The sequence below is a fragment of the Scyliorhinus canicula genome, chromosome 15 (genome assembly GCF_902713615.1).
Source record: "Scyliorhinus canicula chromosome 15, sScyCan1.1, whole genome shotgun sequence".
Classification (NCBI taxonomy): domain Eukaryota; kingdom Metazoa; phylum Chordata; class Chondrichthyes; order Carcharhiniformes; family Scyliorhinidae; genus Scyliorhinus; species Scyliorhinus canicula.
The window spans coordinates 122,950,351-122,971,248 of NC_052160.1; the positions used below are offsets into that span (position 1 = coordinate 122,950,351).

General features: G+C 50.7%; 1 protein-coding gene across 4 annotated transcripts in view; it reads right to left on the reverse strand.

Annotated features, from left to right (window-relative positions):
- Positions 1-20,898, reverse strand: part of LOC119978258 (membrane cofactor protein-like) — a 78,118-nt gene that overhangs the window by 21,360 nt on the left and 35,860 nt on the right. For 3 of the 4 annotated variants that reach the window (XM_038819740.1, XM_038819738.1, XM_038819739.1), the window contains 3 exons: positions 20,073-20,169; positions 17,005-17,078; positions 204-386 (listed from right to left, as the gene is read on the reverse strand). In XM_038819740.1, the coding sequence (XP_038675668.1) occupies positions 204-386; positions 17,005-17,078; positions 20,073-20,169 (354 nt within the window). Of the gene's footprint in view, positions 1-203; positions 387-2,626; positions 3,402-17,004; positions 17,079-20,072; positions 20,170-20,898 lie in introns of those variants that run through there. The other variant, XR_005463411.1, reaches the window with a different exon arrangement.

The following is a 20,898-nucleotide window of genomic DNA, read 5'->3' on the forward strand; positions in this document are numbered from 1 at the left end:
GAATAGTAGTATTCCCATGCCAGTCATTCTAATTTTCTATGCAGGAGGCTCTCAGACTTTTGCAGTTTGACCAATTAGGAAATATTCTTTATCAATCCTACAGGACTTAAGTAAACAGAAGAGCATTAAATTTCACTTTTGAAAGTCTCAATAGGAGGGAAAAAGAGAGCCTATTAATGTCAACCAAGAAAAATCGAACTCACTTCTACAAGTAGGTGGTGCTGGTACAAATGTATTGTTTCCTGTACATTCAATCACATTCTTGCCAACCATCTCAAAACCTGAATTGCAGATGTAGCTGATGCTCTCCTTATATTTGTAAGTTGGTCCAAATCCTGACTTTATTTTGCTATTGATAGGCAAATAAGGACGATGGCATTCAACAACTATTGAAAAAGCAAAGTATTAGGCTCTACCAGGCAACTGACTGTTCATACTATTCTAACAAAAAGCTTATTTGCATCTATAACAGAGTACTTTTTCCATCTTATAAATCATTAGTGGAAATTAGATTTTAAAAAACCTTTTTAAGACCATTAATCAAATTGCAATGGACATGTTGGAGAATTTCAGTTCTTGAATCATTTTCTTGCATCCGGGGGCGGGGGGGGGGGGGGGGGAACCTAGTTATGAGACAGAAGAAACGTACTTGAAATTGGGCATACTTTTGAATATCTAGCACTTTGTTTAGTTTAAGCAGATACCATGGTCAGTGCAGGCTTAGAGTGGCGCCAACCACTCCGGCATTGGGCCTCCCCAAAGGTGTGGAATTCTCCGCACCTTTAGGGGTGAGGCCCGCGCCGGAGTGGCTCCCGCTCTGCTGACTGGCGCCAACGGCCTTTGGCGGCACGCCGACTGGTGTCGGGGCTGGCAGAAAGGCCTTCGCCGGTCGGTGTGAGTCCGCGCATGTGCCGGAGCGTCACCGGCCGCTGACTTCACCACCGGCGCATTCGCGGTGGAGGGGGTCTCTTCCGCCTCTGCCACGTTGGAGGCCGTGGCAGAAGAAAAAGTTCCCCCAAGGCACAGGTCCGCCCGCCGATCAGTGGGCTCCGATTGCGGGCCAGGCCACCGTGGGGGCACCCCCCTGGGGTCCGATCGCCCCACCCGCCCACCCCCCAGAGCCTGCTTGCGCCGCCTGCTCCTGCCGGCACAGAGGTGGTTTAAACCACTTCGGCGGGAGAGGCCAGACAGCGGCAGGACTTCGGCCCATCGCGGGCCGGACAATCGCCCCGGGGCGCGATTCCTGCCCCCGCCGATTCCCGGGTGGCGGAGAATTCCGGCCACGGCGGGGGCGGGATTTACGAAGGCCCCGGGCGATTCCCAAACCCTGCGGAGGGTCGGAGAATTCCGCCCCATTTCTAAGCATCAGATGAAACAAATTTCACCGTACAGTTCTATACTTTTGCATGCTGGTGGAACATTGCCCCAATCTCCAGTTACCGTACAAATCAGTCTTTCTGCACCAATCAACAAATAGCTGCTGCGATAAGAATGTTACCATTCCTGGCTTCCAGATATCTTCCAGAGGTGGCGAAGAAGCTATTCCATTGTCGAAAAATGGAAGTTTATTTGTAAGAGCTGGAGAAAAATAAACAGTTGATGTTCTGAACTGACTGTGAAATGTAGGTGGCACGTGGCACAGTGGTTAGCCCTGCTGCCTCACAGTGCCAGAGACCCAGGTTCAATTCCAGCCTTGAGTGATGATGTGGAGTTTGCACTTTCTCCCCGTGTCTGTGTGGGTTTCCTCTGGGTTCTCCGGTTTCTTCCCACAGTCCAAAGAAGTGCAGGTTTGGTGGATTAGCTATGCTAAATTGCCTTTAGTTTCCTAGATGTGACGGTTAGGTAGGGTTGCAGGGATGAGGGAGGAACGGGGGGGGGGGGTGCTGGGCTTGTAAGATGCTCTTTGAGAGGGTCCGTGCAGACTCGATGGGCCAAATAACCTCCTTCTCACTTTAGGAATTCTATAGAAAGCTTTAGTTTAAGTCATTAAAATCCTCCATTTCAGATACAGCAGATCAACGACCTAACACAATGCAGCATACACCAATTCGACTACTGATCCCAGATTGCAGGAAAACTGTGTCCATGATTTGACGCCTGATATTCACAATGCAACAAATCTATTTTTTCTGCAATTCCAAAATTCAGCCCTCTAAAGTGTGATACGTGTAATATCTTCAGAAGTGCCTAGAAGGTTAAACAACAAAGGTTTATTTAAGCTAACAAAACTAAAGTCAGCAATGCAACATACAACACACAAGTCCAGGCCGGGACTACTGATCATGCCAGTCCCAATCTGGGTCGGCTTTTAAGTACCTGTTCATGAGCCCCATCTGCTAGGCCTCCTCCCCTTAACGGGTGAGCTTGTATTCCTCAAACCCCACGGGGGGATCAATTGGGTTATTCCCGTGTGGCTTGCGAAGGATTCTACGACCACGGGTGCAGCATCATTGTGAGTCGCCCTCCTCGAGCTCAGGAGAGATGTCACGCCGAGCAGCAGTGGTTCTTAGCCAATGAGTCTGACCACGGATGTTACTCGGGTAGCAATTGGGTCCCTTAGGCTCTGCTTTGGAAGGGGGTCACTTGCTGGAAAGTGGTGGAGGGTGGGGCAGCCAATGCTACTTACCTACATATCCATGAAGCCCTGGAGTTGCAGGATTCCCTTCTCCACATGAGAGATAATTCTATGGCCTGTATTTAATAATAAATCACTTGTCACAAGTAGGCTTTAATGAAGTTACTGTGAAAAGCCCCTCATCGCCACATTCCGGCACCTGTTTGGGGAGGCCGGTATGGGAATTGAACCCACAATGCTGCCGTTTTTCTGCATTACAAGCCAGCTGTTTAGCCCACTGTGTTAAACCAGCCCCCAAGTCCAAAGAAGGCTCAACCAACAACCTACGTGGCTCGTCCTATTGTTTATGCCACACACGAGAAGGTCCTGCAGCATTTCTGAAAGGATGACCATAGTCACAATGTTCAGCCAGCTTAGGAGGCACATCAGGAATTCCGTGATCGAACCTCGACCTCTGTGCTATCACTGATGGTTTGCAGTTGTAATGGTCTGCCACAAGTGCTACCAGCTCATCATAGGTCTTTTAATCTGGGGAAGCAGGGTGGACAAGGCTTTTGATTTAAAGGTTGGAGCTCCACAGGAAGGAGGAGTATTGCTTTTTCTCAGTTGTCTCCAGTAATTGCATTCGCCTAAAAGAAATACCACATCCATTCGGCATACTGGGCCCAATCTTCCAAGCCTGCGTTGAAAGCCTCAATCTCCCAAAAAGCGGTATTTTTGAACTTGCTCTGATCTAGCTCTCGTGCTGAGAAATTCAAACGTGTTCCAGGCGTCCAGAATTGCAACTGTAGTTTTTCATATTGCCTGTGTAATATCTTCAGGAGTCCTGAGAAAGTTAAACATCAAAGGTTTATTTAGGTAAACAAAAGTACCCGCCTCAATGGGACATACAGCTCGTAAGTCCCAGCTGGGACTACTGGTCATGCCGGTCCCAATCCAGGAGTATTTTTTTAATAACTGTTTTTTTATTGGGTTTTTGAACAAAGTATATTTACCGTTATGTACACAGGATAAGAAACATATAAACACACATATGTAGAAGTGAAGGGCACACCCAAACATCCAAAGAAAAGAAAATAGTAAATGGTAAAAAAAAACACAATAAAAAATAAAATAGAATAACTGGTAGGGTATTATGCACCAGCTCAACTCTATACACCTGGCAAAATTATTTACAACACATAAGTAGGCGACTGTTTGCGGGGAGGAAGTGGGGGGGGTAAATATACATTCGGGTGCCAGAGAAACAATTACAGTGGGCAATACTCGAATGAGTTTGGTGTTGTTGTCGCTTGCTTCTCCCGGACGGATCTCGCTGCCGTCTCGCGCTCATCTCCGCTTCTGCCGTTCCTCCAGTCTTTCGTCTTTATTCTCCTCGTTCCCTGGTCCTGGAGATGCCATGTTCGTTATTGTATCCCGTGCCTTCCTTCCGGCTCTCATTTCCCTGCCTTCCCCCATTTCCCTGGTTCTGTTCTCTTGTTCCCCGTCTCTTCCCTCTCCTCCCCCCTCCCCTCCGGTGGTTAGCCTTTCTTTCCTCTTAGGTTTAGCTGTCGTCGTTCCCCCCCCCCCCCCCCCCCCACCCACTACCTCCCGGTCTATCTCTCCCTTTCATGCTTTGGCTACTTTCCCCTAATTCTTGGCTACCTGGCTATTCTTCCGTTGTTCGTTGGCCACAAACAGGTCCCGGGACAATTGCGTGGATGGCTCCCATGTTCTGTGGAAGCCGTCGGATGGCGAATTTGATTTTCTCCATTTGGGAGAGATTCCGAGAGGTCTGACAGCCAGTCTGCAGCTTTGGGTGGTGCTGCTGACTGCCAGCCAAACAGGATTCTACTGCGATCATGGAGGCAAAGGCAAGGGCATCCGCCCTCCTCCCCAGGAATAGATCTGGCTGGTCCGAGACCCCGAAGACCGCCACTTTCAGGCATGGCTCCACCCTCACCCCCACCACTTTGGACATTGCCTCGAAGAAGGCTGTCCACTACTGCACAAGTCTGGGGCAAGACCAGAACACGTGTGCGTGGTTGGCCGGGCCTCCTTGGCACCATTCACATCTATCCTCTATCTCCGGGAAGAACCTACTCATACGGGTTCTTGTTAAGTGGGCTCTATGTACCACTTTTAGTTGCATCAGGCTGAGCCTTGCTCACGTGGCGGTGGAGTTGACCCTATGCAGTGCTTCACTCCAGAGTCCCCACCCCATCTCAATCCCCAGGTCTTCCTCCCATTTCTCTCTTGTTGCGTCCAATATGATGTCGTCCCTTTCTATCAGTCGGTCATACATGTCACTACAGTTTCCTTTGTCTAGTATGCTTGCGTCCAGTAGTTCTTCCAGTAGTGTATGTCGTGGCGGTTGTGGGCACGTCCTTGTCTCCTTTCGTAGGAAGTTTTTGAGCTGTAGATACCTTTGCGTGTTCCCCCTGGCTAGCTGGAATTTCTCTAGACAGTTCGTCCAGTGTTGCGATCCTGCCGTCTGTGTATAGGTCCCCGACTGTCAGTGACCCCACGTTCTGCCTCCACCTTTTGAAGGTGGCGTCAGTCATGTGCTGGTGTGAACCTATGGTTGTTGCAGATGGGAGCTTTGTCCTACATTTTGGTCAGGCCAAATTGCTGCCATAGTTGGTTCCAGGATTGGAGGGTGGCTATCACCATTGGGTTGCTGAAGTGTTTTTTGGGTGGGGATGGGAGTGCTGCCATGGCAAGGGCCCGGAGGGAGGTCCCTATGCAGGAGGCCTCTTCGGCACGCACCCACTCGGCCTCTGGCTCCTTGATTGATCCCCTTATTCGCTCGGCAGTCGCCGCCCAGTGGTAGAATTGTAGGTTTGGCAGGGCTAGCCCCCCACCGGACTTTGATTTTTGCTATCCTAGCATTCTCTCCCCCCCCCCCCCCCCCCCCCCCCCCCACCATACGAACGGCGTGATTAGTTTGTCCAGTGCTTTAAAAAAGGCCTTGGGGATGTAGATCGGAATGGATCTAAGTAGGAAGAGGTATCTGGGCAGTACGTTCATTTTGATCGTCTGGACTCTCCCCGTTTCACTCGGAGACTCGAGTCGAAGTAAACAGTGGTTTTAATCAGCTTACAACTTTGCCTGCCTGCGACTGGTACATTACTGAAGGCGGTCCCGCAGGTCAGCTGCTCTTAAGGGGCGGAGCCCATACATGCTCCACATCTCCCCCTGTGGGTGAAGCCACACAGTGGCCCATAGATGGAGCCCACAGGGTTAATGGCATGGCATAATGCAACACAGTATACTGGTGAATTATTAGTGCTTATACATCCACCACATTCACCCCTTGTAAAAAAAATTAAGTCCGGCGGGGGTGACGGGTTCACAAATTCAGTCGGTCCGGCACCCGGATCGTACGTTGTGACCAACGAAGCACTGGTGTCGCAGCTGTTTCGGGTGGCTGTGGAAGTATGTTCGGTGAGGGCCCGGTGGTGGATTCCGGTGGCGGTTCTTCCAGAGCTTCGTTCCTGCGGACTGGTGTGCCGGGTGGAAGGGAGCGCGGAAACCAAATAGGTGCGGGGGCGCAGGATACAGGGGGTTGGACGGGGTATAGTGTGTGGAGTACATTAATGGTAGTGGTGGAGGAGCCTGCGGGCTCCAGGTCTCGGAGGGAGGCGGTATCCTGCCGGCCATCTGGGTGTTCTACGTATGCATAACGTGGGTTTGAGTGCAGGAGCCGGACCCTCTCTACCGGGGGTCGGTCTTATGGGTCCGAACGTGTTTCCGAAGGAGGACAGGGCCTGGTGTCCTCAACCAGGGTGGCAGCGAGGCCCCTGTGGTAGTTCCCCTAGAGAAGATAAACAAGCGGTCATGAGGAGTCTGGTTTGTGGCCATGCAAAGGAGGGACCTAATAGCGTGGAGCGCATCGGGGAGGACGTCCTGCCAGTGGGAAACCGGGAGATTCCTGGACCGGAGGGTCAGTAGGACGGTCTTCCAGACCGTCACGTTCTCTCTCTCCACCTGCCCGTTACCCCTGGGGTTGCAACTGGTAGTCCTGCTCAAGGCGATGCCCTTACTGAGCAGATACTGACGCAGTTCGTCGCTCATGAAGGATGAGCCCTGTCACTGTCGACATCATTGGGGAAACCAAACAGTATGAAGACGCTGTGCAGGGCTCTGATGACGGTGGGGGTGGTCATGTCAGGGCATGGGATGGCGAACGGGAAAACTTGTCTATAATGTTAAGGAAATAGGTATTGCGATTATTTGAGGGGAGGGGCCCTTTGAAATCAATACTGAGGCGTTCACTTTATAAGGTGGGCCTTATCTGGTCGATAGAAGTGCGGTTTACACTTCGCACAGATTTGGCAATTCCTGGTTACAGCTTTGACCTCCTCGGTGGAGAAGGGCAGGTAGTGGGCCTTGATGTAATGGGTGAGCCGGGTGACCCCCAGGTGGCAGAGGTCGTCGTGGATAGCCTGTAGTCGGTCGTCTTGCACGCCGGCGCATGTGCCGCGGGATAGGGCATCTGGGGGCTCGTTGAGCTTCCCAGGACGATATACTATATCGTAATTATAGGTGGAGAGTTCGATCCTCCACCTCAAGATCTTATCATTTTTGATCTTGCCCCGCTGCGAATGATCAAACATGAAGGCAACCGATCTTTGGTCGGTGATGAGGGTAAACCTCCTCCCAGCAAGGTAGTGCCTCCAGTGCCGCACGGCTTCCACGATGGCTTGAGCTTCCTTTTCGACCGATGAGTTTTGAAGTCCAGAGGTGGAGAGGGTGCGTGAATAAAACGCTACCGGCCTGCCTGCTCGGTTCAGTGTGGCGGCGAGAGCGACCTCTAAATGTCACTCTCCACCTGGAAGGGGACAGACTCGTCCACCAGACTCATGGCGGCTTTGGCGACGTCCGCCTTGATGCAGTTGAAGGCCTGGCGAGCCTCGGCTGACAGTGGGAAAAGGGTGGCTTTAAATAGTGGGCGGGCTTTGTCCGCATACTGGGGGACCCACTGGCGTAATAGGAAAAAAATCCAAGGCACCTCTTGAGGGCCTTGGGACAGTGAGGGAGGGGGAGTTGCAGGAGGGGGCGCATACGGTCAGGGTCAAGCCCCAGGACCCTGTTTTCCACAACATAGCTGAGGATGGCTAGCCTGGTAGTGCGGAAAACGCATTTCTCCTTGTTGTAGAATAGAACAGTACAGCACAGAACAGGCCCTTCGGCCCTCAATGTTGTGCCGAGCCATGATCACCCTACTCAAACCCACGTATCCACCCTATACCCGTAACCCAACAACCCCCCCGCCCCCTTAACCTTACTTTAATTAGGACACTACGGGCAATTTAGCATGGCCAAACCACCTAACCCACACATCTTTGGACTGTGGGAGGAAACCGGAGCACCCGGAGGAAACCCACGCACACAGGGGGAGGACGTGCAGACTCCACACAGACAGTGACCCAGCCGGGAATCGAACCTGGGACCCTGGAGCTGTGAAGCATTTATGCTAACCACCATGCTACCCTGCTGCCCCAAGTGAGGTTAAGTTTTTGGGTGCTTTGGAGAAATCGATGGAGGTTGGCATCATGGTCCTGCTGATCATGGCCGCAAATGGTGACGTTGTCCAAGTACGGAAACGTGGCCCACAGCCCCTACTGGTCCACCATTCGGTCCCTCGCTCGTTGGAATACCGAAACCCCGTTCGTGACGCCAAAGGAGACCCGGGAGGAAATGAAAGAGTCGGCCGTCTGCCTCAAACGCCATGTAGTGGCGGTCCTCCGGGCAGATTGGGAGCTGGTGGTATGCAGACTTCAGATTCACCGTGGAGAACACGCGGTAGTGCGCAATCTGATTCACCATGTCTGCAATCCAGGGAAGGGTGTACACATCAAGGTGCGTAAACCGGTTAATAGTCTGGCTGTAATCAACCACCATCCGGAACTTTTCCCCGGTCTTGACGACCACCACCTGAGCTCTCCAGGGGCTATTGCTGGCTTCTATGATTCCTTCCCACAAGAAACGCCAGACCTCGGACCTAATAAATGCCCTGTCCTGCAGACTATACCTCCTGCTTCGAGTGGCTACTGGCTTGCAGTCCGCGGTGAGGTTAGCGAAGAGGGGAGGGGGGTCGATTTTTAGTGTTGCGAGGCTGCATATAGTGAGCGGGGGCAGGGTTCCGCCAAAACTAAGTTAGGCTCCTGAGATTGCACTGAAAATCGAGTCGTAAGAGGAGAGGGGAGCAGAGGTCTGGGAGCACGTACAATTGAAAATTGGTATACTCGCCGCCCTGTATCGTTAAGGTTGCAGTTGTGCGCCTTTGGATTTGTACTGAGTGCAACCCAGAGGCAAGGGAGATTCTTTGTTGCGTCGGGAATATCGGGAGCGAACAGCGTCTTACCAGATCCGGGTGGACAACGCTCTCGGTCCCGGAGTCGAACAGGCAAGGTGTCCCGTATCCGTTAACCCGGACGGCCATCATGGTGCTCTTGAGGTGCTTGGGTCTTGACTGATCCAACGTGACTGCACTGAGTTGCGGATAGTCGGCGGCATGGTCGGAGGTGCTGGGCCGGCCCCGCGATGACGGTCCATGCAGATCGTATGTGTCGAGCGGCGTAGCGGGTGATGACCAAGATGGCAGCCCCCGTTGATCGCACGTGGCGGGCGGCCCCCATGGATCGCACGTGGCGGCAGGCGAGGAAGATAGCGGACCCATGGGTCGCACATGACTGGCCGCATGGGGGAGGATTGCCAAGATGGCGGCCCCGTGAGTCGCACGTGTTGTGCGGAGTTGGGGTTGGCCGACATGCTGTCAGATTACGGGGTCTGCGGAGTCGGTGAATCGAATTTGAGTGTTCGCATGTTTGGGCTTGGACAGGCAGACCGTTGCAAAGTGTCCTTTTCATCCGCAGCTGCTGCAGTTCGCGTTGCGAGCCGGGCATTGTTGCCAGCAGTGTTGGGGCTGGCCGCAAAAATGGCAGGATAGCCCCCCCCGTGAAGGGCAGTAAGCGCAGGCCTGGGGTAGTCTCTGGTCAGGGGTCCACAAGGGGGTCGCGTGACCGGCTGGGAATGAAGTGAGACTCTGAAAAGCGACCTCCAGCGATGTCGCCAGTTTTACCGTGTCCTCCAGGTCTTGGGCCCCTTTTTCGTGCAGGCGCTGCCTCACATAGTTCAATCGGAACCCCGCAACGTAAACTTCTCGGACGGCGAGTTCCATGTGCTGAGTGGCTGTAACGGCCTGATAGTTACAGTCGCGCGCGAGGGCTTTGAGGTCATGCAGATAGTCATCTAGCGACTCCCTGGGTCGCTGGCGGCGAGTAGTGAAGATATGTCACGCGCAGACTTCATTCACGGGCCGCACGTGGATGCGTTTGAGTGTCGAGAGGGCCTCAGTATAGGAGGTGGCTTCGTCGAGTTGGGCAGAAATGCAATGGTTCACCCGGACGTGGAGAAGACTCAATCTCTGTTCGTCCGTGACGGATGATGTCGACGACGCAGCCAGGTAGGCCTTGAAACACCAAAGCCAATGTGAAAACATTTATTTCGCCTCCGCAGCCTGTGGATCGAGTTCCAGTCTGTCAGGTTTTAGGGCTGACTCTATAGTAGTTCTCTAAGATGATTAAATTGATGCAACCATCAATTCACTCGGAGACTCGAGTCGAAGTAAACAGTGGTTTTAATCAGCTTACGACTTTGCCTGCCTGCGACTGGTACATTACTGAAGGCGGTCCCGAAGGTCAGCTGCTCTTATACTTCCTATAAGGGGCGGAGCCCGTACATGCTCCACATCTCCCCCCTGTGGGTGAAACCACAGTGGTCCATAGATGGAGCCCACAGGGTTAATGGCATGGCATAATGCAACTATACTGGTGAATTACTAGTGCTTATACATTCACCACACCCGTGAGGGAGAGTGGAAGTTTACTTCCTCCGTCAGACTGGTGAGGTTCCATTTGTGGATCCCTTTCCAGTCATGGGCTATTTGGATCCCCAGGTAGCGGAATTTGTGTCGGGCTTGTTTAAATGGCAGTCCCGTTAGTGCTGCCCTACTTGTCAGTGTACTGGGAAGATCTCGCTTTTGCTCATGTTGAGTTTGTAGCCCGAGAAGGCGCCAAACTCTTTCAGGAGCGCGATGATTCCGTCCATGCTGCTCTGTGGGTCCGAAATGTAGAGGAGCAGGTCATCTGCATAGAGTGAGACTCTGTACTCTCTGCCTCCCCTTCGGATCCCCCTCCAGCTTTTTGCTGCTCTGAGCGTGATTCCTAGTGGTTCGATCGCTCGAGCGAACAGCAACGAGGACAGTAGGCATCCTTGTCCATGTGCCCATGTGAAGCTGGAAGTATCGGGAGTTGGTATTGTTGGTCCATGCGCTCGCCATGGAAGCGTTGTGTAGGAGCTTTACCCAGGAGGTGAACCCTGTTCCAAGCCCGAACCGCTCCAGTACCTCTATGAGGTATTTCCATTCGACTCTGTCGAAGGCCTTTTCTGCATCTAGGGAGACGATCACATTCAGCAGGCGCCTGATGTTCGAGGTAAGCTGTCTACCTTTGACAAAGCCCGTCTGGTCCTCTGTGACCACCTCAGGTACACAGCCTTCTAGTCTTTTGGCTAGAATTTTGGCATCTGCGTTCAGCAGTGAGATGGGTCTGTATGTCCCACATTCCATTGGTTCTTTGCCTTTCTTAGGTATCAGCGAGATTGAGGCCTGTGCTAGCATGGGTGGCAGTGTGCCCCCAGCTAGCGAGTCTGTGAACATCTCCCACAGGTGCGGGGCCAGTGCTGTCGCAAATTTTTTGTAGACGTCCACCGGGAATCCATTTGGTCCCGGTGCCTTCCCCGTCTGCATGGAGCTAATGCGGTCCATGATCTCTCCCAGTGCTAGTGGTGCTTCCAACCCCCGTTTTCTGCCCTCGACTGTAATGTCCAGTCCATCAAGGAACCATTTCATCCTGGAATCCCCCCTTGGGGGCTCTGAGGTGTTGGTCGTTCTGGGTGAGCGCGCTTAACACTCAATTTGGCTGTTTCTTGTTCTAAGCTCTGGAGTCGCCAGGTGCCGTTAAGACACCGCCACAAGTTTCAAGGTGAAGTTCAAAGCAATAAAACCGTACACCAATTAGTAAGTCCAAACAACTAGAGTTTATTGTAATAACTACCCATGCACACGCTAAAGGATTAAACTTACTCCTACCGCTAAACAACTAATACTTATCTCGAAGGAACTGCTGGGTCAGGGAACAAGGCCTCTTGCTCTGCTCTGCAGACTTCAGATTGTTATCAATTGAAAAGGGGGTCAGGAGTGCCTATTTCTGGTAGCGGTTGTCGTTAGGCACTTACTTGTTGGTGGCTGCTGCTCGACAGCTGGAGTAGGAGACAGGAGCCAGAACCATGTGTGGGACCTATCTTTTATAGGTCCCAGGGGGTCCGCGCCCCTTTGGGCGGACTCCCTTACCTGCTTGGAATCGATTGGGTCTCTTCCCAATCGATATTTTTGAACCCCCCAATCATAGGGCAGTTCCTCTGTCACTGGGGCGGTTCTTGGGACCTATTGTTTTGGGCTTCTCTGGCGCCACAGGGTCTGGCCTTCCATAGAATGTCTCGATTTGTGCTTAACTTGTGTCCATTGTATCTGGGACTCGCCCGGTATTGCCTCATTAGTATGTTAACTGGTTTCTTTTCACAGTGCTGTCTGGTTTCTGCAACAGTCAAAACTGGTTTCTGCAGTCATCCCAATATACAATCGCCTTGCAAGCTGCTTGCTTTCCAACATGTCCATTTTCCCTGCATTCCTTGCAATCTTCCATTTTGTGTTGGGCAGTGGCCATCCCAGGTGGCTACAACAGCCCTTGGTAGAAGGCCTTGAAGGTTTTGTTAATCTTTTCTGGTTCTGTTTCTAACGTGCCTCTGGTATCCCTGATTTGTGCAATTTCTCTGGTGGCTGCCTGCTTTCTCAGCTGGTGTGTCAACAGGCGGCTGGCTTTGTCTCCGTGTTCGTACAGGGTCCAACGTGCCTGGCGGAGTTGGTGCACTGCTTTCCTGGTGGAGAGCAGGTCAAAGTTCCTTTGTAGCTCTTTCCTCTCTGCCAGGAGCTCTATGGTCGGGGCCTCGGAGTATTTACGGTCTACCTCCAGTATGGAGTCGACCAGCTGCTGCCTAGCTACCCTTTCCTCCCTATCTCTTCGCGCTTTGAAAGCGATGATTTCCCCTCTTAGTACGGCCTTTAGCGCTTCCCAGAATGTGGAGGGTGGGACCTCCCCGTTCTGGTTGTTCTCTATGTACTCTGCTATGGCCCGCGATATCCTTTCGTTGAAGGCCTTGTCAGCTAGTAAGGCACCGTCCAAACCCCATGTGGGGCGTTGGGCCCTGCCCGTCTCGAGCCGCACGTCCATGTAATGTGGAGCGTGGTCTGATATCACAATTGCAGAATATCCACTTTGTCTATCCCTGGGAGCACCATTTTCCCCACCACAAAGAAGTCAATTCTGGTGTATACGTTGTGTACTGGGGAGAAGGAGAATTCCTTCTCCCCCGGGTGGGCGAACCTTCAGGGGTCCACCGCTCCCATCTGCTCCATAAAGTGACTGAGTTCCCTTGCCATGCTTGAGGTTTTCCCCGTTTTGAGGTTTGGTCTGTCTTTGGATCCTGTACACAGTTGAAGTCCCACCCCATTAGTCGATGCATCGCTATGTCTGGGATTTCTGCCATTGTCTTCTTGATGAAGCTCATGTCATCCCAGTTGGACGCGTACACGTTAACTAGTACTACCGGTGCCCCATCCAGGGCCCCGCTGACCATGACGTACCGTTCCCCCTCCCGAGTCTGTAACCGTCTTTGTCACCCTAAACATCGTCCTCTTGCCGATCAATATCGCCACCCCCCGGCCCTTGTCCCATAGCAGGAATGACAGGTTTGTCCCACCCAGCCCTTTCTTACCCGGTCCTGTTCTCTCAGGTGTGTCTCTTGGAGGAAGACTATATCGGCCCTCATATTTCTGAGGTGGGTGAGGACTCTGGATCTCTTCACTGGGCCGTTAAGTCCCCTTACGTTCCAGGTGACTATCCTGGTGGGGGGCTTCTGCCTCCTTGCTCGTGTGGGATTAACCATACTTACCTGGTGGACTCGCTCCTGCCCTCCGGGGTTTCCCTTTGTTAGGGGGCCATCCAGGATGGCAGCTGTCACTGCTCTCTCCATGCAGTCGGGTCCCTGCACTCTGGGGTTTCCCTTTGTCCCGGGGACACCCAACATGGCCGGCCACTGTGCATCTGCACTCTGGGGTCTCCCTTCGCCCAGAGACTGTACTGGGTGGGGGCTTGCAGCGATTCCTTGTTTCGAGCCCTTGGTGCGGCACTTTGTAGCCCTATTCCTTTTCTAGCCTTGTTTGTCCCTCCTTTCCCCTTTCCTGCATCCGCCCGCCCTGGTCTCTCCATCCCTATGTACCACCCCCACCCCCCCCCTCCCCCCGGTCTCTCCCTTTCCCCCCCTCTCCCGTATACCCCTCCTTTGTCCCTCTTTCCCCTGTTCCTGTCCCCGTTTTCTCTCCCGTCTCTGTTGAGTGGTTCCCCCCACCCCCTGCCTGGAGCCTTCCCCCCTATTGGGGGCGCACTGCGGCCCAGCTTTGTTGCATGCCCTCGGCGCTAGCTTTCCTGCTAGTATGGTGGCCCCCCTCTCGGGAGTTACTGTCTCGCTTCTCCCCTGCCCGGCCTCTGCAGCTTTCTGCCCGCTCTTCCCCCATCCTACCCTGCACTTCTCTTGCTTGCTCTCCCTTGTCCGCTACTCTCGTTCCCTCGTGCTGGGGTCTGGCCTCCCAACTGAAGCGGTCCCTTGGGCAGTGGTTTGCTCTTTGATCAGGGTGCTCCCGCTGTGGCGGGAGGGGGCCTGCCATTGCCTCAACCCCCCCCCCCGTCGACGTGTTGTTGCCCCTTACCAGGGGCCCCTCGTTTCTACCCTCATAGAATTTACAGTGCAGAAGGAGGCCATTCGGCCCATCGAGTCTGCACCAGCTCTTGGAAAGAGCACCCTACCCAAGGTCAACAACTCCACCCTATCCCCATAACCCAGTAACCCCACCCAACACGAAGGGCAATTTTGGACACTAAGGGCAATTTATCATGGCCAATCCACCTAACCTGCACATCTTTGGACCGTGGGAGGAAACCGGAGCACCCGGAGGAAACCCACGCACACATGCGGAGGATGTGCAGACTCCGCACAGACAGTGACCCAAGCCGGGAATCGAACCTGGGACCCTGGAGCTGTGAAGCAATTGTGCTATCCACAATGCTACCATGCTGCCCACTTTTGAAAACAAATATTTGCGTATCGCACAGTAACAGCTCACATATAACATACAGTGCAGAAGGAGGCCATTCAGCTCATCGAGTCTGCACCGATCCATTTAAGCCCTCACTTCCACCTATCCCTGTAACCCAATAACTCCTCCTAACCTTTTTTTTGGTCACTAAGGGCAATTTATCATGGCCAATCCACCTAACCTGCACATCTTTGGACTGTGGGAGGAAACCGGAGCACCCGGAGGAAACCCACGCAGACAAGGGGAGAACGTGCAGATTCCGCACAGACAGTGACCCAGCAGGGAATCGAACCTGGGACCCTGGCACTGTGAAGCCACAGTGCTAATCACTTGTGCTACCTTGCTGCTTCGTTGCTGGTTTTCCAGCCCATGTTCCTCGACAAACTTGTTTGCTTCGGCGGGGGCTGTAAAGAAGTATTCTCTTTCTTGGTATGTGACCCAGAGTTTCGCTGGTTATAGCATACCAAAACGCACGTTGCTCTTGTATAGAGCTGCTTTCGCTCCATTGAACTCTGCTCGTCTCCTGGCTAGATCTGCCCCAATGTCCTTGTAAATTCTAATGGCGTGTCCTTCCCATTTGCAGGCTCTATTTTTCCTGGCCTAGCATAGGATTGTTTCCCTGTCTTGGTACCGGTGCAGTTTAGCTATAACTGCTCTCGGGTGGTCTCCTACCTTCGGCTTTGGGCGCAGCGACCGGTGTGCTCTGTCCATTTCTGGTGGCCATGATGTGGAGATGCCGGCGTTGGACTGGGGTGAGCACAGTAAGAAGTCTTACAACACCAGGTTAAAGTCCAACAGGTTTGTTTCAAACACGAGCTTTCGGAGCGCAGCTCCTTCCTCAGGTGAAACAAGTTCACCTGAGGAAGGAGCTGCGCTCCGAAAGCTCGTGTTTGAAACAAACCTGTTGGACTTTAACCTGGTGTTGTAAGACTTCTTACCATTTCTGGTGGGTTGGGAAAGGTTTTCCTCCCCACTAAGTAGCCCAGCATCTTGGCCATGTATGTCGTGGGGTTTCTACACTCGATCCACTCTGGCAGGCCCACTATCCTGACATTTTGCCTTCTCGAGCGCTTTTCCTGGTCGTCCACTCTGCCCTTCAGGCTCCCCTGTGTTGTGCCCAGTCTCGCCACCTCCCTCTCCAGGGCCGTGATTCGGTCGCTCATGTCAGTCGCTGCTTCCGCCAGCTCCTAATGGTCGCCTCTTGGGCTTCCAGTTTCTCCCCTTGGGCGTCCAATTTCTCCTCTGCTCTGCCCAGGGCATGCTGCACCTATCTCAGGGCCGTGCCATTGCTGCCTGCACTGCGGCCTCTATATCTTCCCTAGCCTCTGCCTTGTTTACCTGCTGATGTTCCCTCAGCGCATTGGCAAAGGCTGCCTCCCAGTTCCAGCTCCCCCCTGGCCCCGGGGGAGAGTGCACCTGTCTGTCCAGCTCTTTTTGATGCGGCGATACTTCCGTTCTGCTGCTTCGTGCGCTGATTAGCTCGTTTGAGCTGGCTCGCCCATTTCCCCGTCTGCCTTTGGTGCCCCTTCTCCCTCTGCTTTGGCTCCCTTCTGGCATTTTTTCCCCCCCCGTTTCCGCCCCCTATTTTTTTTTTCTTCCCTTTTTCTTCTCTCTTCCCTTCTCTCCTTTACCACTTTATTTTTCCTCTTTTATAAAACTCTTCTCAGGTGAACTTGTTTTGGGTGAGAAAAAAAAAGTTCAGAAAGAAAAGAAAAATGTTTCCCCTGTTTTCTCTCTCTCTCTCTCTCTCTCCTCCCCCCCCCCCCCCCCCCCCCCCCCCCCACCCCCACCCACCTCTCTTTAAAAGTTTTCTTTCCAGGGTTTTATTTTTGCAAAAGTTATTTTTTCCTTCCTTTTCCCTCACTCACCCAGGGTCCAGAGAGAGAGGCCTCTTTGTTCTTGCCTTGTGGTGGTCACCGCCGGTTTTGGCAGGGGGGGGGTACCAGTTCACGAGCCCCAGCTGCTCGGCCTCAGTCCCTCAGTGGGGGAGCTCACATTCCACAAGCCTCATGGGGAGATCAATTGGGTCAACCCCTTGGGTCTCGTGAAGGCTATTACAATAAATAAAACTTGGCACATGATGCCAACAGTTCAGATGTTTCAATTAATTTTCCTCAGTCATTTAGCACAGAAATACAATCGAGTTACCATGGGAATATGGTCCCTAATTTACCTTCACATTTTGGGATATGGCTATCCCAACCATCAGCTTTACACAACCGGTAGTTTCTACCCACCATCCAGTATCTTGATAAAAGAAAACAAATTAGTTTGGAAAATACCAAAGCAATAATCACCGATTATTAGGCGGTAAGCTCAGAGATACAAAAGTGATACAGCACCTGATCAGGGAAGGACACTAATGGTTTTAATAGATGCAAGTCATGAAACAAATGCAATTGTAAACAATAAAAGGCAAGCGACATATTAGCTGAGGAGTAGAATACAAATCAAGACAAATTAGGCTGTTCCTTATCAGACCCAAGATGAAGTTTTGTGTGCTGTAATGCTCAATTTGTCAGAGGAAGGATGTCGGCATAACATTGCTCAACATGTCGACTTAGTTTAAATGAAGTATTTTGATGAATCAGCAGGAAACGTCTAATACTGTTCAGATTTAGGCAACTACAAATTAAACATCTCCACTTTAAATAATGTCAGGAATTCCAACTGCCAGGTGTTTAAAACAGTTATAACTCTAAAGTTCACACTCAAAGTTTTCATAATTAGCAACAAATGGACAGTCGCTATTCCCATTTATTTCTAATCGTTGGTTCCCATTAGCCAATTTGCTCTTCATGCTAATATATTAACTCACATACCAACTCACATAAGCTCTTACTTTGCATATTAACCTTTTATCAAATGCCTTTTGGAAATCAAAGTACATTATGTCTATTACTTGTGTCCTTACAAAACAACAATATATCTGTCAAGCGAGATTTCCCATTCACAAAACCATGCTCATTCATTCTGATTGTGGTATTGTGCGAAGCAAATAATGGCATGATGGGAAAACTAGTCAAGTCTTTTTGGTACAATTGAATTTAAACTGACTACACATAACCTAAAGCACAAATACAAACAGCCACGGTCAACTTGACCTGAGAACTGGCTGACTCTAAAACTCGGATAAGGCGCGTTCGTCATGAGACCAGAGCAGTCTAAATACATACAATAAGCTAAAGAACTGTCTCTTCCTGTACTTAAACAAATTTGCTCCATCTCTTAAAACAAAGACAAGATAATGATATGAGACCCCAGTCCCCTAAAGGTCAGCAAGTTCCCAACAATCACTGACCTTCCACTTTGCTCCATCTGCTCCATCTCCTCTTCCACAGTATCTAACCTATCACATTTCTCCCTCACTTTAGCTCCGAAGAGTCACACTGAATCGAAATGTTAATTCCGTTTCTCTCTCCACATATGCTCCGAGACCGGAGTTTTTCCAGTATTTTCTGTTTTTATTACAAATTGCTGACAATTTGTTTCATTGTAGCGTTAACCATGCAACAGCAGTTGGCAACCCAAGCACCATCCTTTGTTCATTTCAAAAATGGCTGCATCTTCGCATAAATTGTCAATTAAACTTGGCACAGAAAGTTAAGACTGGTGATTAACAATTCAAGACCCCAGGGCAGCATGCTGGCGCAGTGGCTAGCACTGCTGCCTTACAGCACCGAGGTCCCAGGTTCGATCCCGGCTCTGGGTCACTGTCCGTGTGGAGTTTGCACATTCTCCCCGTGTTTCCGGGGGTTTCGCCTACACAACCCAAAGATGTGCAGGCTAAGTGGATTGGCCATGCTAAATTGCCCCTTAATTGGAAAAAAACTAATTGGGAACTCTAAATTTATTTTTTTTAAAACAATTCAAGATCCTCTCAGAAAGGGATCAAAAGAATCGGGGAATCTCATTCATCCAGCCTCGAAATGTTAGCTCCCTTCTCTCGGCACAGATGTTATCTGACCTGCCGAGATTGCACAGCTTTTCCTGTTTTCTGTTGCTAGTATATCTTCTCCTGTCTTTCACTATCTGATTTCACTTTAATTCATCCTATTTCCTTCTCGGTCATTTTTCTGATTCCTTCTCAATCCTTTAATCTCATATTTAAAGAGATAGATTATTAGTCTGTAGCCAATCGGGATGGCCACTTCCAGAATACAAAATGGATGCTCGCAATGAATGTAGGGAACTATGGACAATGTTAAGAAAGCAAGCAGGCACAGAACCTGTATGCATATTGGGACGGCAGCTCCCAGACGAGACTGAAACTGTAGGTCGATTAACATATTGATGGCCCATCTCCGGGAACAAAGAAAAGACGCTCAAGCAACCGATACAGCTCCCGACACCTCGGCGCCAGTTCCCCAAACCGAAAGCGTAAACAAAGTCAGGCCAACGGCCACCTAGGACACGCCCAGCCATCAGGGCACCCACCCCTTTATTGGTCAAGATCAATGCCGTGAGCAAGAAACGGCCCAATTAATTGGGGCCAAGTTTAAGGCCCGCCCAAAAGCACGCGAAGCCCCTCCGGGTATAAAAAGAAACCCCCAAGAGAGAATCGCTTTCTTGGATTTGGCTCTCAAAGCGGAGAGACCCATCCATCAGCTACACCAGAAGCAAGTAAGTCCAAGGTCAACGCTCGCTACCAGACGGACGACCTTAGCTGTTCTCCTGTACCCCTTCGAACCCAACAGCTTCAGATCCGAATAACGCCTTTGTTCCTCTGACTGAGTGGGCACCCGAAGCTAAGTATAGGCATTAGCGTTAGAGATAGTTTAGTTTGTAGTATTTTGTGCATAAGTAGATATTACTGTGTGTGTAAATAAATAGTATTGACTTTAAACTAACTAACTGGTGTATTGGCTCTTTGATCAGTATTCAGGTTTGAATCTTGTGACGGTATCGAAAGATGCCTGACGACTCTAATGCAAACATTATTAGTATTAAGGAAGGCAACCATATTGACCGCCATATTTAGAACCAGAGAAACAAAGTAAAAAGTCTCAAAATTCTGAATCAAAGATTCCCTTTTCTCCTTGCCATGCCATTATCAGCATGCACTTCCAGCAATCTAGAGTGCAAAAGGTTTGAGCTGAAAGGCAAGGAGAAAAAAATCTGACTAACTGGGCATGCTGTGGAATGTTGCACTCCAGCAAGATCTGGGTCATTAGTTTCCTGATTACTTAAATAATTTCACCAAAATCAGTTCACTTCATCCAACACTCACCAAATACTCACCCTGCATTACAATAAAAAGAAGCTTTTGTTTCAAAAGTAGTATTTGGTGCCTCATAATATCCATTCAATATCTCTCCTGGATTACCACAATTCTTTGCTACGCAGAAAAAAATAGAAAATTATCTAAGTATTGCAAGATTGCCAATAAAACGTATGTGACATTTTTCAACAATCAGATTCTCAACTTTGACCGCTCTCCTATTCACAAGAAAAGATTTTGGATAAGGCAAAAATAATGGCAAGGTACTAAATTTTCTCTAATTCTGCAATACCTTGCAGTGGTAGTACTGACCTGTTAATCCACCTCTTAGTGTTCAAACATTCTCTTTAGCTTTGATAAAGAGTCATCCAGGCTCAAAACGTTAGCTCCCTTCTTTCTCCACAGATGCTGTCAGACCTGCTTTGATTGTTCAGTGCTTTCTGTTTATTTGTGAGAGTTTATCACTTTCAACCTTTCAGCCTACATCACTGGCTAGCAGCAGCATGGAAATAGAGCTAAATGTGTAAGTCTTGAGATGGCACAGAGAAACGGAGCCCACCCACCACCCCCCTCCCCCAAACCGGCTTGGAGCTAAAGCTTCCAGAGGATTTCCGAGGAGCTTCGGACCTAGATATGCAGTGTGCCAGCCCAAAAGCAATGTGGACATGTTCTGGACCCTTGAAACTAACTCCCAACTATGGGTGAATAGCTCCACTGCCTTTTGATACCTCAGGAAAGTTGAAGGCTAAGTGACTAAAGCCCGTCAAAAAGTCTGGAGTGGAGCCCAAAGGCAGATTGATGTCTAAATATATAATTATTCTGACAACCTCTTTAATCACCAGTGAC